A 15464-nucleotide genomic window follows, 5' to 3' on the forward strand; every position below is an offset into this window, starting at 1 on the left:
GAATGAACGCCAAGAACTTCTGAAATTATTTAGAACGTAAAACATTGTTTTCTCTGAGATACGATTGAGGAATGAGGAGGTATGGAGAAATTCAGAGGTGACAATAGAAAGAGAAGAAAATATAAAAGCATGCAAAACCATCCACTTGTTTTAATTTTAGCCTATCTTTCAGAACTGGAAGTGATTCTAAATTTCTTCTGCTAAATGAGTAGCTATAATTTTCCTGGGTAATGATAAGGGTCTGTTCTCTGCTATCTTTGTTGTTCTGCATGGATTGCTATTAAAGTAGTAGGTTGAATTTCAGCTTCAGTATTCATTCAGGTCATGCCTGCACTTGTCCAGCAGTCTTGAACATACCCAAGGATGGAGATTCCACAACCCCTCTGGGTAGCCTGCTTTAGTATTTGATGACACTCATCAAAAAAAAAATAATAAAAAAAAAAAAATCTGCAGTGGCTTTCTAGCATTCCCTGGGCACATTTTACAAGTTCATTGCATTGTTACTCCATTTCTAACCTTCTGCAGTGCCTCCTGACAGATCCTCTGAGTGTGCTAGGACTCTGTTCAGCTCTTTGGTTCAGGATAGCCTTGTGAAATCTCCACTCCCTTGCTAAACGCACTCTGCCCCTCATATCTTCTTGGATGGCACTTGGCTTCATGTCAGCTATTCGCACCTCCTGGTTCTAATTCCTTTGCACGAGCAAGGTAACTACATGACACAGGTACAACTCAGCTTCCCATCACTTACTGCAGTGGTGTGAAACCTTTGCAGCTGGGTGGTTTGGGGCTCTCTGAAGTACTCGCTAGGGAATTGAGTTTGCTGCAAGCTGATCTCGCCTACCTTCTCAAATCCTACTGATCCTCTAGTCTAAACTATAAGTCTTGTAATGTGTGAGGAAGTTCTAAACATGTGGGTTTTGTTACCTGATACTGTGAAACATCCCAGTGGTTCTGCTGGTGCCTGACACTTGCTGACAGCATTGTCTGTATTTTGTTTAAAAAGACCCCTTTTTGTACCTGCACTGTATAGCCCAGGCATGCGCAGTTCTAGTTCCATGTTTTGCTTAGGGGAAAAAAACACGTGGCTAGCAATTTACAGAAAGATACGTAGCTTGGTTTTGACTGTCATCTTTCCCGAAGCCCTCTTAGGAATCAGTGAAGAAGCAGCCTGCTTGTGGTAACCATTTTTTTTTTTTTTTCCTTTCAAAGTTGTTAGATGATGAGAGGTGCTTTTTTTGGAGAGTAGGGTGGGTGGACCTGCAAGGTCTACAAGGTGTCTTGGCTTCTGGAATAAGACTTAACTCTAAAGCCATTTCTTCTGTCTGCCAAGACATGGTAAGTCCTTTGAAAACAAAGAAACAACAGCAAAGAACACAAGTGCCTGGGAACACATAGCCCTTCTGGTTAGCTGCTCAGAGCTTGTGGTCTGTTGTCTGTCTTCGCCTCCTCGAACTGTCTGATTATCTTGTGATCAAGGTCATAGTGCAGAGAAAGGCCAAAAAATTAAGTTCTGTAACTTTCACACTGATTTCACAGAAGAAATTCTCACGCTCTGCAGGAATTCATGATTAAGGTATTTAGAATTCTGTTACTGAGCATTCGTTTAGTGTAGGCATTTAGTACTTTCATTGGTTTTTTTATTTGGGAATTATTCTCGCTGCTGAAAGCAACTGAAGTGTTATTTGGTGCATGGCTTAAGTCTGGGCTGCCCCAGGAGGGTGGTCCCGGTGAAGTGTTCCCTCCAGCATGGGCGGCAGGGGGGGCGCAGCCGTTCCCCTTCAGCCTGGCATTGTATTGACCAGGCCATGCTGTGTGTGTATGAACCATCTCATGGCACAGTGTGGAGGCTTATCCTACAAGCTTTCAGCATCTAGGTTAGTTCTGCTTCAGTCTTAATGCTCGACACACGTACCAGATACACATATTTACAGATGGAAAAATTGCAGGCAGTTGTCTTGGTTTGATAACCTTGGTTGTAGGGCCTCTTGTTTGCGGACATTAAATACGTAAATACAAAGATGAGGCTTAAATTTTGTTCCTCTTATTGTTCTGGAGATGACCGACTAAACTGTGTTCCGTTTCTTTCCATTAGCCTTAGCAGCTCTTTCTTCTGATATAGTAAAATATAGACTGAGCAGTTTTGAGCTTTATCTTCACATAAAAATATATTTAAATCTGAATTGTGTAACTCAAAGTTCAGAGCAAATCTACAGTTTGCATGCTGTCTGTGCTACAGACCTGTGACATAAGAAAAACATTTAGTACTGAGCTCTGCCCCTGTTGAATTAAAGCAATCATTGATTAGGTATTTGTTGCCAAGATTAAGCACCGTTTTAATTACTTCCTTCTTTTGTATAAGAAGTTGTTTTTACAGCGACTGCAGACAAAAATAGCTATGAGGTTAAGAGCCTGAAATAGCTTCTTAGTACTATTTTGATTGTTGATTATTTTTCCCCTTAGCTGGAAGTTGTTTAAGATGTCCTGTGTGCTGTTGCTCCCAACGCAGATGGCTTTCTGCCTTTGTTTCGGTTCCTGGAGGGGATGTTGTTGGCTCGGCAGCAGTGCCTCGGTGCGTTTTGCAGCTTGGTCCGTGACTCACGCTCACAGCCACCTCGGGCTGGCAGGCAGCGCTCCTCTCCGCATCGGTACTTGCTCTCTCCTCACCCCTGCGATGTCAGCTCCCGGTGGACACTGGGTGCTGACTGTGAAAGGCACTAACCTGTTTCGTTGAGGAAGGAAATGTTAAGTAAGTGCCTGAAGGCAAGAATAGCTTCCCAGCGTGCTCAGATTGGTGTAACGATGGCTCTTCCCTTTTTAGCTGAATATGTAAATAGACATCAGAAGCTTCTTAAATTCCGCGTTGAAAGTCGGTAATAGTAAGCAGATCTCTTAGAAGAACTTTCTATCTCTGCTTCGTGCTGCCTAGGTTAGAGGTACATTGTGGTGTTTTGAAGTCCTGCTGCTTTGGATTTTCAACCTGCATTGGTGCACCTACCTTGCTGCCATCACAGATGGCTTAGGAAAACCTCCAGAAGAGGATTGTGATATGTAATATCTGACACTGAGTTAAAATAGAAATTACAAGCGAAATAACTACATAGAACAGATTAACGTTGTTTCTCCTTGCTGCTGCTCCTGTTAACCTGGTGCTCTACAGCAAGTTACATGTCCTGTAAGTCAGCTTTGCCGTGATGGCTGCGGAAAGCAGCTGCCAGCAGGCTGTGATTACACCTGTATGAGCACAAGTATGAAAAAGCTTTAGGTTTAGATCATTCCAGTGAATTTTCCGTGACTGCTATTGTCAGTTGCAACAAAACTGAAGCAAAGATGTGGATAGAAGTTGAATAATAATACCCCGTTTAAGGAGTAGCTCACTGAAGATAAACTAACTGGTAATGAGGAACTACACATTTCCTGAGACTTTGGTTCTATGTTTGTTTTTTATAGTGTTACGTGTTGCATGATGGGGTTAAGTTTTATTTCTTTCCTTTAGCCAACTTAAAGAGATCACTCACTGAGATAAGTCCGTGGATGAGTGAAGGATTTGTAAAGATCTAGTAATTAAGATAAGGTATTTTCATGCCTGACTTGTTTTTGTCACCAGGTCTAACTGCTCCCCCTCACCACCAATCCTTTTTGTTTTGATTCCATGTAAATTAATTTTTTTTTTTTTTTTGAAATAAGAACCTAATGATAATAAACTATGGTTTGATGATGATGATAATAAAAGCTCCTGAATTGTTGCATCTGTTGAGTAAAAATGTTTACTTGCGTATTTCTGTTTTCTGAAAGTTAAAAGTTTTTTTCCTGTTTGTTTTTACTAAAAAATGTACTGTAATTTTATCTAGTACAAGCAAAGTATTGAGCTCCGTATCTTTAGCGTAGTAACAAGATACGTTGGTAGCATTCATGTTTGTGAACGTCTCCACGGCTTCAGGAGGACTGAACAGAAAGGCTTTCAAATGGGTCTTGCTGCTCGGTGTGTTTACTTGGCAGGTTGCGGTGAGCCTTGCGTGCAGTGCCTCGTATCTACGCCAGCTTTTAGCAGGCAAGCTGCGAGCACAGCCGCGGCACCAAGGAGCTGCTTTCAGCAGTTAGCTGGGCACCATGCGGGGTTTAGACTTGCTATGCCATTGGTGACTGATGAGCTTTAGGCGGTTTCAGTTCCCTCTAACCAGCACAGTCTCTTTCTGTCCTGGAGGTTTTCATCTCCTAACATTTCCCAAATGTCACAATGACCTGTTTTATAACTTTCCAGAATCTGAAGGGATAGAAGCCAGTTCTAAGAATGATGCAAAGATACGGACTGGGAATATTTTGGAATGGTGGTTTCAAATGGTACTGGTTGTTTAAAAGTGATGATCAATAAAAAATACCCCTGAGCAGCCCTTGGTAACGTGTACAAAATATTAACAGCTTATTTGTCAGTAACAAGCTATGCAGTGTCGTAGGTTTTGTGCTGCTGCTGGATAGCGTTACCTGCTGTAGGCACGTTCAGCCTTGGCTCTGCTTGATTTATTTCATTGCAAGCTGTCTGCATCAGACCAAAGAGTGCAAAGAGACTTCCTGAAGTAGCACTTCCACATCCCTGTTGTCGGTGAGGACCACAATGCATGCGACAGCGGATTGTTTGGTTTAAAGGCCTAGCAATTTTAAAGAGCTTTACATTGAGTTGAATTTCTGTAAAAATAAGAATATCCAACAAACCAAGCTTTACGAAGCATTAACTTCTGTGCCTCATAACGTCTGGATTTATTTACTGGTGCTGTGACTTTTCTGAAATGAAGCTGTTTATCAAAGAAAAAGGATGAGAAGCTGGAGAGGGAGGGGAGCGAAGCACCTCTGTTATGACACAGTCCACCTCGTGCAGTTTGGTGGCCGCTTCCACGATAGTGTGCTATTAAGGTTTCTTGGTTGCTTGCTTTGGGAAGAAAAAGACTAACAAGCTGCTTCGGGATTGGAAAACTGTATTCATGAATGTGTTGCATAGATGTTGGGAAGTTTGATGCACAGCACAATAATTATCTATAGTTCTATGGCGTGACCAAGTGAAGCAGTTAGGTACTGATGAAGGTATACATACACATTTAGCACCTGGAGAACGATTCCTTTTTAAAGAAGGATTTTGCATAGTGACTTAAAAGTAAAAATGAAGTGTTAAGCAGACTTCTTTACCATGTAATCACTGGTAGAGACCGGATTTCATATGGTCATTGTGCTCATTTTATTTTTTCTGTTTTCACGATGATGCTCTGTGATGCTGTAAAGAGCAGCCCAGTGTATTGCTTGCATCTTGCTTTTTCTGCTGGTGCTATAGTGAGGGAAATAGCTTCTGTTAAGCAGAAGGCCTGATTTCAGAGCAGGGAGGGGATCCAGAAGAGACGGGAAGGAGTGATGAAAGCTGGGGGAAGCTGCAGTAGTAGTGGAGTTGCACCACAATCTGGTGGTTTGTTTGGTGTTTTTTTTTTTTTTTCAGCGAGTGGTGGTTTCTCATCTCTTGTTGTCTAACAAGAGTTAGACAGGTGTGGAGTTAAATTCTTCTGTCCTTCTTGGAGAAACCTTTAGTACAATCTTTTACAACTTCCCACCTCTTTGTCAGCTGAAGGACATGGTCTGGATGAAGAGGAAGCTAAATATTTATGTTTCCCTTTCAATCACTATTCACTCATCTGTAGAGAATTAATTGAAATGACAAGACTTGGAAGGTCCAAAACACTACTAGTACTATTAAGAATAATTGAAAACTGAAATTTGAAAAACTGAAATATAAAGCATAAGAAATCAAGAATTCAGGGAAGTGAACTAAAGAAGATGACACAAAGGCTTTTCCCCTACCCTGCAGTGGGTGTAGTTTACACAGTGAGTTGAATTTAAAGGAGATGATAATCTAAAATTATTTTCTGACTTTGTTTTATTAGCCTCTAATCGGTTATTTTTTTTTCTCTTATAGCTTAGTATAAGTTATGTAAACACCACAACAAGAGTGCTTTATCAGGCAAGTGCTCTTAGTATACTAAATGGAATTAAGTACAACTGTGAATATGTGTTTGCAATACTGGCATTTGAGGCCCTAGACTTGCAAGCTGAGCTGCACAAGCAGACTTATGTAAACTTTCCAAAAGCTTTAAAATGTGTGTCTTATTATAGAAGGTTAAATATACTGAATTTAATTTTTTATTTTTTTTTCCTAAGGCCATGTGGTTATGATATTGTTGAGATTCCATAATGCCTCCTGCCGTGACAGACAGCCTGGACATCTGGGCAGTGGATTCACAGATTGGTGCTGATGGCTCAATATCTGTGGACTTCCTATTGCCCACTGGAATCTACATCAACCTGGATGTCCCTCGAGATGCCACCATATCTCATATTAAACAGGTAATACCAAATGGCCAATTAACTTATAATTTGGAATGTGTTCTGTTTCTGATTTTTATGTGCCTTTTGGCAAATCAAGTAGTGAATCTGGGTAGGCATAAAAAATAAATTAAAGGTGCATTCATAGCAGAATGATTGATACAGATGCATGTCTATGAGGGTTTTGAATGTTTTGGGACAGATGTCAAGGCTCAGAAAAATAACTTCTTGCTGATGGTACACTTCAGCAGAGATTACCATGATTGTTCTATGTTAATACTGAATTGCTACATCTAAACTTTTAACATACCATTAATTCATTGTACATTTATTTAACATTTCTCTGATAAGTGTGGAAACAGGAGACGTTGTGTCTGATTTGATTTTTAATATAGAAGTCATATATTGTGCTCCTGTTTTGTTTGATTGACATCAAAGGTGGATGCCTTAAACACTACATATGCCACCTCTTAAGTTTGTGTACAAATGCCTAGTTGGGGCATCACTTAAAAAAAGAATGAAATCTTTGATTTATTTGCTGTGTGAAAGGTCTCTTTCTAAAATGAGCGTGAAAAATCCTTGTCTGTTTATTCAAAGGAAACAATTTTCTTTACCAAAGAAGGGCACTGACCTTTTTATTTTTTTAAATGTTTTTAATTCTTTAGGGACAGGGTACTGTGGATTTTGTATTTTGAAAGACAGTGTTACAAACAGTTCACCCAGACAATATCTCGTGTAATTGTAAAAGGATGGAATTAATAAAATCTGGTTGCTAAAATTCCAAGATTTTTTTTTTTTCTGTTCAAATTTGAGCAGTGGATTTGATCTGTTCTTGTTTTTGGTGTGTTTCAAATGTCTAGCAGGGGATAGCGCAGTACCAATAACATCTTCTGCACTCTATAAGCCCATGTTTGTAACACTGGGTAAGAGTACTTCAGTGTTAGTTTTCATACTTCTGTGCTGTTATAACATACATCTGAAGCTATGGAAATTTGGTGCATTGTTTTGACTGTGAAAGTGTTCAAAATAAAGTTGATGAGGATAAACAGGGAGCTTACAAAACTGAGGGACAAATTTACGTGCATTCTTATCTGAGCCCGTCACATATTAGCGCTTCATGATCTCTCTTTATTGATCCCTTATTTTATTAGGAGAAATACTTCTATCATTTTATCACAGTTACGTTTCCTGGAATTACGTCTGTGGTCAAAAATGCATGGCAATAGAATGCCTAGGCTAGGTGTGCTCTCAGGGTACAGAGGGAATTCATGGCAGTGCTGCGCAGGGAAGCAGATCTCTAGAGGATGAGTGTGGTACCTTTAGCCTTCAGCCCATCTTTCCTTTCTGGACTATGTGAAAGACAGAAGTTGGGCAGTAAAAATTACTTGAAAGGATAAAGAAAAGACTTCTAACCTAAATCTTGAAAGTGTACATATCATTGTAGCTTCTTAGATCCAGAAGTCATTAATCTAAAATAGTTTCTCACAACTCTAACATCCTTTTACCAGGCAAATGTTCATAATATGAAGCTAGCATTAAAATAGCTCACCTAACTATGGGTTCTTAGACCTCCCTGTTATCTTCCTTTTTCAGGCTGATTCCATTTAACTTCTTACAGAATATTCATAATCTCATGCTTGCATTTGTCTTTTTTTTTTTTTTTTTTTTTCCTGTGAAATATATTGTTAATGGAAAAATAGTGTGAATTTGTTTTACTGACTTGCAGGTTCTTTGCTCTTCCTTTCCTCTCAGCTTTAATTTAGACACATCACTCTTAATTCTTCCTTTAGTACAAATTTCACTTGCAGGATTTTAGGCATAGCATTCCACGGAATTCCTTAATTAAAAATTTATTTTTCTTAAGCGGTATAGTAAATATCTGGTTGCCTTGCATGTAAGAGGTTACTTTTAACCATTTCCTTTGATATGGATTGGAGATTGCTGTTAGGTAATACCATCTAGTAATAAAGTCACAGACTGTTGAAAAAGAGCTTGTTATTAAAGCTTGACGTGCGAGAATACTTGCTTTAAAGCCTTTTAGTAACAGGGTTGTTTTTTTCCTTCAAGTTTAATGAACACGAAGAACTTCTGAACTTAGGCAGGTTAGTAACAGGTGTGTATTATGCACAGAAAGTAATGTTTTGTTTGTTCTGTACCAACTTAGTTTTTTCATTAAAATAATAATAAAAAAAATATTGAAAGTAAATTCTTGCAGTTTTCCTCATGAAGAGTTATATTAAGAGTTGAATCACTTTGCTGTTTCCAAGTGAAAACTGCCTCTAGGCTCAGTAAGCATAAATAGAAGGATGGAAATTCAAGTTTCAACATCAAGATTCAACATGACTAGCTGTGAGAATCAAGCAGGATGCTTTCTGGGGGAAAACATTAGACTTCAGCATCAAAAATAAATGTTAATGGAACATCACTAAACACCACAGAGTGACAGTGAAAATGACACAGAAGTGGCTGTCTCTCTGTTTGTCATGCAAGCAGCACAGAAAACTAGTTCTTTTTCCAGCTTTGTTGTCTTTCCTGCAGTAAATAGTAGTCCTACTACTTAAAGTACTCACAGCTCAACTAGGGCTTGGGTTAAATTAAATTTTCTTTAAAACTGAAGCCTGTAGCTGAAATGGCAAGTAAACTGCTTGGAGAATTTCCTCTAAATTTGTCTTTACAAAAAGCTCCTCTTGTTTTGGATTGTCTTAAAAGCTGACTCTAAAAAATGAGGGAATACTTCCAAATGAAGTGAAGGAAGTGTGGTATGTAAGGAAATAACCACAGGTTTAAAAAATAATCGACTGACCTTTCACTGGATAGTGGCCAAGTGAGGGTAACTTTGGAGAAAGGTGGTAGGTGACTTACAATAACAAGTAACCTGCTTCTTGAGCATAATGAACTTCTAAAAGAAAATTGAAAAAGATGATTTCTCATTCCAATCCAGTGCCTGGTTAGCAAACATGTTGTCTGTTAATTCCTATTCAGTCTGATGGTGATCACTTCTTGACAGAAATCATTTTCTTTATATTAGTAGTAGCTTCAAGTAATTGATTGTACTCCTGGCTTGAAACTTTCTAGATGCTAAAATATCTTTTTTTAAGCAGCAGACCACTTGGTTTTGTAGAAGAAATGAGAATGTCACTAGGAATTGAAGTGATCTATGTTTTGTGCTATACTCAAATACTTGAAATAATTCCAACTAGAAAAATGACATTGTTGTAGTAAAAGGTTAACCTGGGCAACAACGGCTTAGTTGGTCAAACAATCTGTGAGTAAAATTGTGAAAAAGCTGATGGTAATTGCAACTGATAAAAAAAATAAATTAATTAAAAAAACACGTATGTAAGTGCCAACAATAAGGGACCTGTCTGGTTTTCTTGTTGTTTGCAACACATCGAACCTTAACATGCTTATAAACAGGTACTGTTGATACTTAGCTGTTTTGCAAAGAAAAGGAGGACTTTGGTAGAAATCACTGAATTTAAAACAAAAATGAAAACATAGCATAATGTCTTAACAGCTTTGTTCCCAGCACATTACTGTGCCAAGCCCTAATTTGGGGACATTTGGTTTTATAAACAGAGGATTTGAGAGCAATTATAGGGGATTTGTCTTCTATGAGGAACTGTTAAGATTAAAATAAGTGGGGGAAAAATGAAAAATAGCCATTATTTGAGGGCTGAGGAATTTAAAAAAATATATATCAGTTTCTACAGACACTGTAATTCTACCAGGAACTGTAGTGTGGGTGATGGAGAGTGGCTGCTTTCAGTGGGAGTCTGTTTTGGGAACTTCATCTTTATAAATATTATGATGCTTAAGGGTTATAATAAGTACTAGTATCTGGAAATTGTAGGCAACTCAAACAAAAATGAAACCACAGATCCTTAACTAATGTAACTAGCTACTGGAGGATAACACAGAGGAAATCATAGATTTGGTGTCTTTTGATATCTTTGAAATAGGAATTTTTGTTCTAGGCCAAACAAAGCTTTTGCACAGATAGGCACAGTGTACTGGGATACATTTTTGGAAGGCAGACTTGATTGTATGAATCTCTAAAACATATGCAGGTGTTTTCAGATTGGCAGAAGGAGTTCAGTTCAACTTTTTTTTTTTAAAGTTTATCAAGAAAGATTTTGTTCGTTATTGATCCTGCAATTCCTGTTTCAAAATCAGTTTTAGAAACAAATCCTTAAAATCTAAACCTTTAAAAGTAGGACAGAAACATTCTCACAGACAAAATTTAATAGTATTTAGGTAAAAGAGAGTTCTGTTCTATTTCCTAATTTAATTTCTGCGAAGAATTTATGATGATTTATATTGGTGTTACTGAAGGTAGAATCTGCTACGTAAGCACTCAGTTCAGTACATTTACTCTGAACTTCTACAGACAACAGGGAATTTCTTATTTAGAAATCAATTCTATAGTGGGAACACAATGACCATACATTATGATAATCACAAAGCTGGGTGCAGCTGGGTGTGTGTGTAAAAATCAGGTATAGATGTGTCTTGAGGAGGGGAGGATCTTTGATAGGAGGTGATGGGAATGGGTGGAGGAGAATGACAGTTTGCTGGTTGGCACCAAAACCATCTGCCTCCAAAATCAATAATGCTCTATTATCCTAGTGAGTGACAGCCACGGTCCTGCAACGTTTTTGGAAATGGGACTTTATAGTGTCAGTCCCAGGATGAGCATCAGAATGAGGGTTAGTGTTGCCCTTCTCATCACCTCACATTACTTGTCCCTGTGTACTTTTAACCTCTGGGATGTTTATGCATACTAGTTACTGCATAAAAATAACCACAAGATAGAAACTAAAACCAAGACAAAGCAAATGTATAATGATATGTAGGGATAAAAATGAACCAAGTTAACAAACATTACTTCTTTTTTTTTCTTTTTTTCCTTCCAGCTGTTATGGAAGCAGGCACATAGCTATCCACTCTTCCATCTCCTTATGGAGATTGACTCTTACATGTTCTCATGTGTGAATCAAACTGCAGTACATGAAGAATTAGAGGATGAAACACGAAGACTTTGTGATGTTAGACCCTTTCTTCCTGTCCTTAAACTAGTAACAAGGAATTGTGATCCAGGAGAAAAGTTGGATTCCAAAATAGGTGTCCTCATAGGCAAAGGTAATTACATTTGCTTTTCATTTTCAAATTTTTTTTTTTTTTTTTTTGTAAAAGGGTCTTGTTTGCTAACAATGGAAAAAAATAAAATATTTTCCTTCTCTTTTTGTCCCTGACAAAATTTCCCTTTCTCAAACAAGTATTGATAAAGTTTAAAATAAACTAAACGCTACAGATGAGATGTCTGAAAGTTGGTGAAAGCTACTCTGTATTGCAGTTCAGCACTGTATGGTATTACTACATAAAAGGAGCAAATTTTATCTTATATGGTGGGAGAAAAATTTATAATATTAAGTGATGGAAAGCATAATCCCTGAGAAGTTTTATCATCTAACAAACGGATACACAGAAGGAACTAGAAATTACTATGGGTTTGGTATACATGTTTTCTGAGTCGGTTAACAATGTAATTCTTGGTTTTGCTCTCAATTGTAGTGCTGATTTTCAGCAAACAATGAAAAGCTATTTTTAAAGGTTTTACAGTAACTTGTTCTTGAGGTTATTTCAGAATTTTCAGCTTTTAAATTAGTCTGGTTATACAGTAAAGATTGACAGGGTCATGTGAGGTCGTACCTCTTGTTTTAAGACAATGAACCATTGTTAACTCTTTTATAAAGACTGCAGGTTTTGTTTAGATTTCAGCAGTACGCTGTCTGCCTATTTGTTAAAACCAACAATGGAAACAGTTAGATAGTTTAACCATTCAAGCATATTCTGACAGATGACATGAGATTGATATTTGTTGGTTGCATATTTTGCTTACTGTAGCTGCACAGGATCCTTCTTTCAGCAACCCCTATTCTGCACCTCAGTAGTGAAAAAGTCTTCCAGTCGAAGCTTATAAACTTAGTGTTTCATTCTCAAAAGGTGTTTAGTGCTTTTTGCAATTTGCACAATGTCCTTCGAAGTTTGGGAGAAATGAAAGAAACACTCTTGCAGGTCCTAAACTTCCTGAAGTACTGAAAAACCACAGCTGTGGGGGCTCTCCACTGCGTATTCTTCCTTTATATATTTTGGAAAACAAACTTTATTGGACTTGGGTTGGTTGAATTTTCAGTCCTGTCACTTTTACTTGAGTAGAAGGTTTATTTTAATCACTTGGAAAAATCAAGAATAAATTTATCTATTTGCAGGCCCACTCTTCTTTTTTTGCCTTTTAAACAAAATCTAAAACACGCTATCATCTTTCAGAGGGCAGAGGGGGAAGATGATAGTTCAGAAACACTTCCTCCCATGTGCACTTGTTATGATGCATTTACTGCGCTTTCTTTGCGTTGTCTCTTGTCAGGAGAGACGTTAAACTTCCCAATCTATTTCAAAACGAGGGTGAAGTTGGATTTTCCATTTAATGTTAAGCAAGGCGTTGGTTCTTGCTGTTTAAGCAATCATGCCAGGCTGCATGGGAATTGTGGAAATAACTTTGCAAGTCCACTGATGTACAGGAGAATGTACAACCCAACTCACTTTTGAGCACTCATTTTAGATGAAATATCTGAAGAAAACACTTATACAACCTTACTTTAAGATAATAAAGGTTTGGAGAGGGGAGATGAATAGATAATCTGTACAGGTAGGTACAAATCACTTGGACTGTACTCTTCTAGGTCTTCATGAGTTTGATGCCTTACAAGATCCTGAAGTGAATGACTTCCGAGCTAAAATGCGGAGAATCAGTGAGGAAAAAATTCAGTCACTCGTGGGTCTTTCCTGGATGGACTGGTTAAAGCACACATACCCACCAGAACAGGAACCTGTTATCCCAGAGAACTTCCAAGATAAGCTGTATAGTGGAAATCTTGTAGTGGCCGTTCATTTTGATAACTGCCAGGTAGGAATGGTTATTCATCATGTTTAACGTGCTGTTCTTAATTCTGATCTGAGATAGAATGTGATTGATCATGCAAGAGAAATAGAATATCAGTGGCATGGTTTTTTAATTCAGAAAGCAAATTATTTTACCAGGTTGACTGACTTTTAAAAGAAAGGGAGGAAGCCAATGGCCAGTCATGAACTGAACTTCTGAAGTCAAATTGTAGTTCTGCTTTTTTGCTTTTAAAGTGATAATATACAGCTCTTACATTGTGTGTTATTTCATGTTCATTTAAAACATAGAACATACTTCCAAGTTGTCACATTTTTTTTTGGCCAACTATTATTGTGTGACTTCACTGGGGATCAGTTGTTTGTCTAGGAGATGCTGATGAATTGGGAGACACAGTATTTAAAACGTTTCTTTATGTGCATGGTTCATTTTTTAACATCTTTAGGGTTAATCTGCTAATTACGTTGAGAAGTAAGTGCAAAAAAAGATTAATTATTATTCCCAAAATGAAAAAATACTGAAACCAAGAGTTACGTTTTTGTTTCTTGTAGTCCAGCTAACAGACCCCATAGCTCAATTTTGAAAGAAAAAACAAATTAGTTTCCTCATAAAACTACTGTACTTAATTGTTTTGATGATGAAGTTCTTCTGACTCTACCTGAGTCTACCAATTCTCATTCACGTTTTTACACTTCTTTTTTAATAACAGTGAAGTGTGCGATATATCAGATTATTTTTATTGTCCATTTTGACCTAGTTGGTAGGTACTGACATTCTAATGATTAAGCTGATTTTATTTGCAAAGCTTTATTATTTCTGATACTGTCTTTATTAATGCTAAAAAAAAAAAAAAAAATAATAAATAAATAAATAAATAAATCCAAAATAATAAATGATAGCTGACTCCGGAAACACTAAGCACGGAGATGAAGACTACACTTGGTAACCAGTAAGGCTAGCTGATGTTGGGTGCGTAGGTGTTTTTACAAAAACAAACAAAATCCACAAACAACGTAACAAAACCCCTACTACGTCTTAGTGGAGGACTTGCAGTTTTGCAGGAAGAACTAGTATATGTATTTGTCAGCTTTTAATGAAAATATTGTGTATATATGCACATGATAATGGTACAGAAGGAGTGCAAAAGTTCATGCTGGTACAAAATGCATTTGCCTGCCACTGTAATAGCCTAGGCTGCTGACATTTCAAATGTTTCAGATGCTTCTGCTGCCAGTTCTGACCTTCAAAGCTATTAGCAGTTCAAATCAGAGCTGTTTTTTAGAGCAGTAAACTCTGTTCCAAACTACTTGCACTGACTACTAAAAATCATCTCAGGAGAATTAAATGAGAAAGTATCGATACTGTTGTGTCCTTTCAGTAGGAGCACTGCAGGAAAGAGAGAACAATATAAAACCAATCTAATCAGCTCTGGAGCAAGAGAAAGAAGCTGATCCCCATTTCTGTGATACACATGTAAAGACCTACAAGTTGGAAGAAAAGCAGCTGTCACAGGGCACCAATTTCCTGGGAAGAAAAGGTTTCATTCCTTGTCTACTCACTGTCAATTATGACAGGAGAAGAAAGCCTTCACTGTTTGGCAGAATTTGGAACAGGGGAAGCTGTTGTGAGCCGTGCAGAAACTGAGAAAATAAAAAACGAATTTTGTCTGACTTTACACAGTTAGATTTTTCCATTAGGGCTGCTTGGCTTCTTACAGCTAACCTTCTATATAAAGAAAACACGAGTAATAAGAATGAGAGTCAGGTGACACTTTGTTTGTAAATAACTGCTCTTAGCACATATACATGTTCATGAATGTGTGCACAAAAAGAATAAAAAGCAAGCACCAGAACTTGATGAAATCAATATTTGCAAACATAATATGGTAGATGAATGGAGAAGACAGATTTCACAGAGGACCTTCATTTATGTTTCTTTAAATGCATGTAAACCTGTCTTTTCCCCTAGTGTTTAAAAAGCAGTAACTTCTTCCCTTTACCTTTTTAAAATCAGAAATTGAAAACTAATGATACTATAGTAATACATAAATAGCCTTTAAAAGCTTGATTAAAATTTTGCTTTGGAAATGCAGAGTTTTTCCACATCGTATTCAGAATGCTATGGGTATTTGCTGCTATGCCTGTTT

At 37.6% G+C, this 15464-nt stretch overlaps 1 protein-coding gene across 6 annotated transcripts in view; it reads left to right on the forward strand.

Annotated features, from left to right (window-relative positions):
• The window catches only part of PIK3CB (phosphatidylinositol-4,5-bisphosphate 3-kinase catalytic subunit beta), a 98848-nt gene that overhangs the window by 49115 nt on the left and 34269 nt on the right, over positions 1–15464 (forward strand). For all 6 annotated transcript variants that reach the window (XM_084529923.1, XM_084529926.1, XM_084529925.1 and 3 more), the window contains 3 exons: positions 6193–6378; positions 11274–11499; positions 13101–13324. In XM_084529923.1, coding sequence (XP_084386049.1) covers positions 6226–6378; positions 11274–11499; positions 13101–13324 — 603 coding nt within the window. In that variant the 5' untranslated portion in view covers positions 6193–6225. The remainder of the gene's footprint in view (positions 1–6192; positions 6379–11273; positions 11500–13100; positions 13325–15464) is intronic.

Source organism: Aythya ferina, assembly GCF_964211825.1.
Source record: "Aythya ferina genome assembly, chromosome: 9".
Taxonomy (NCBI): Eukaryota; Metazoa; Chordata; class Aves; order Anseriformes; family Anatidae; genus Aythya; species Aythya ferina.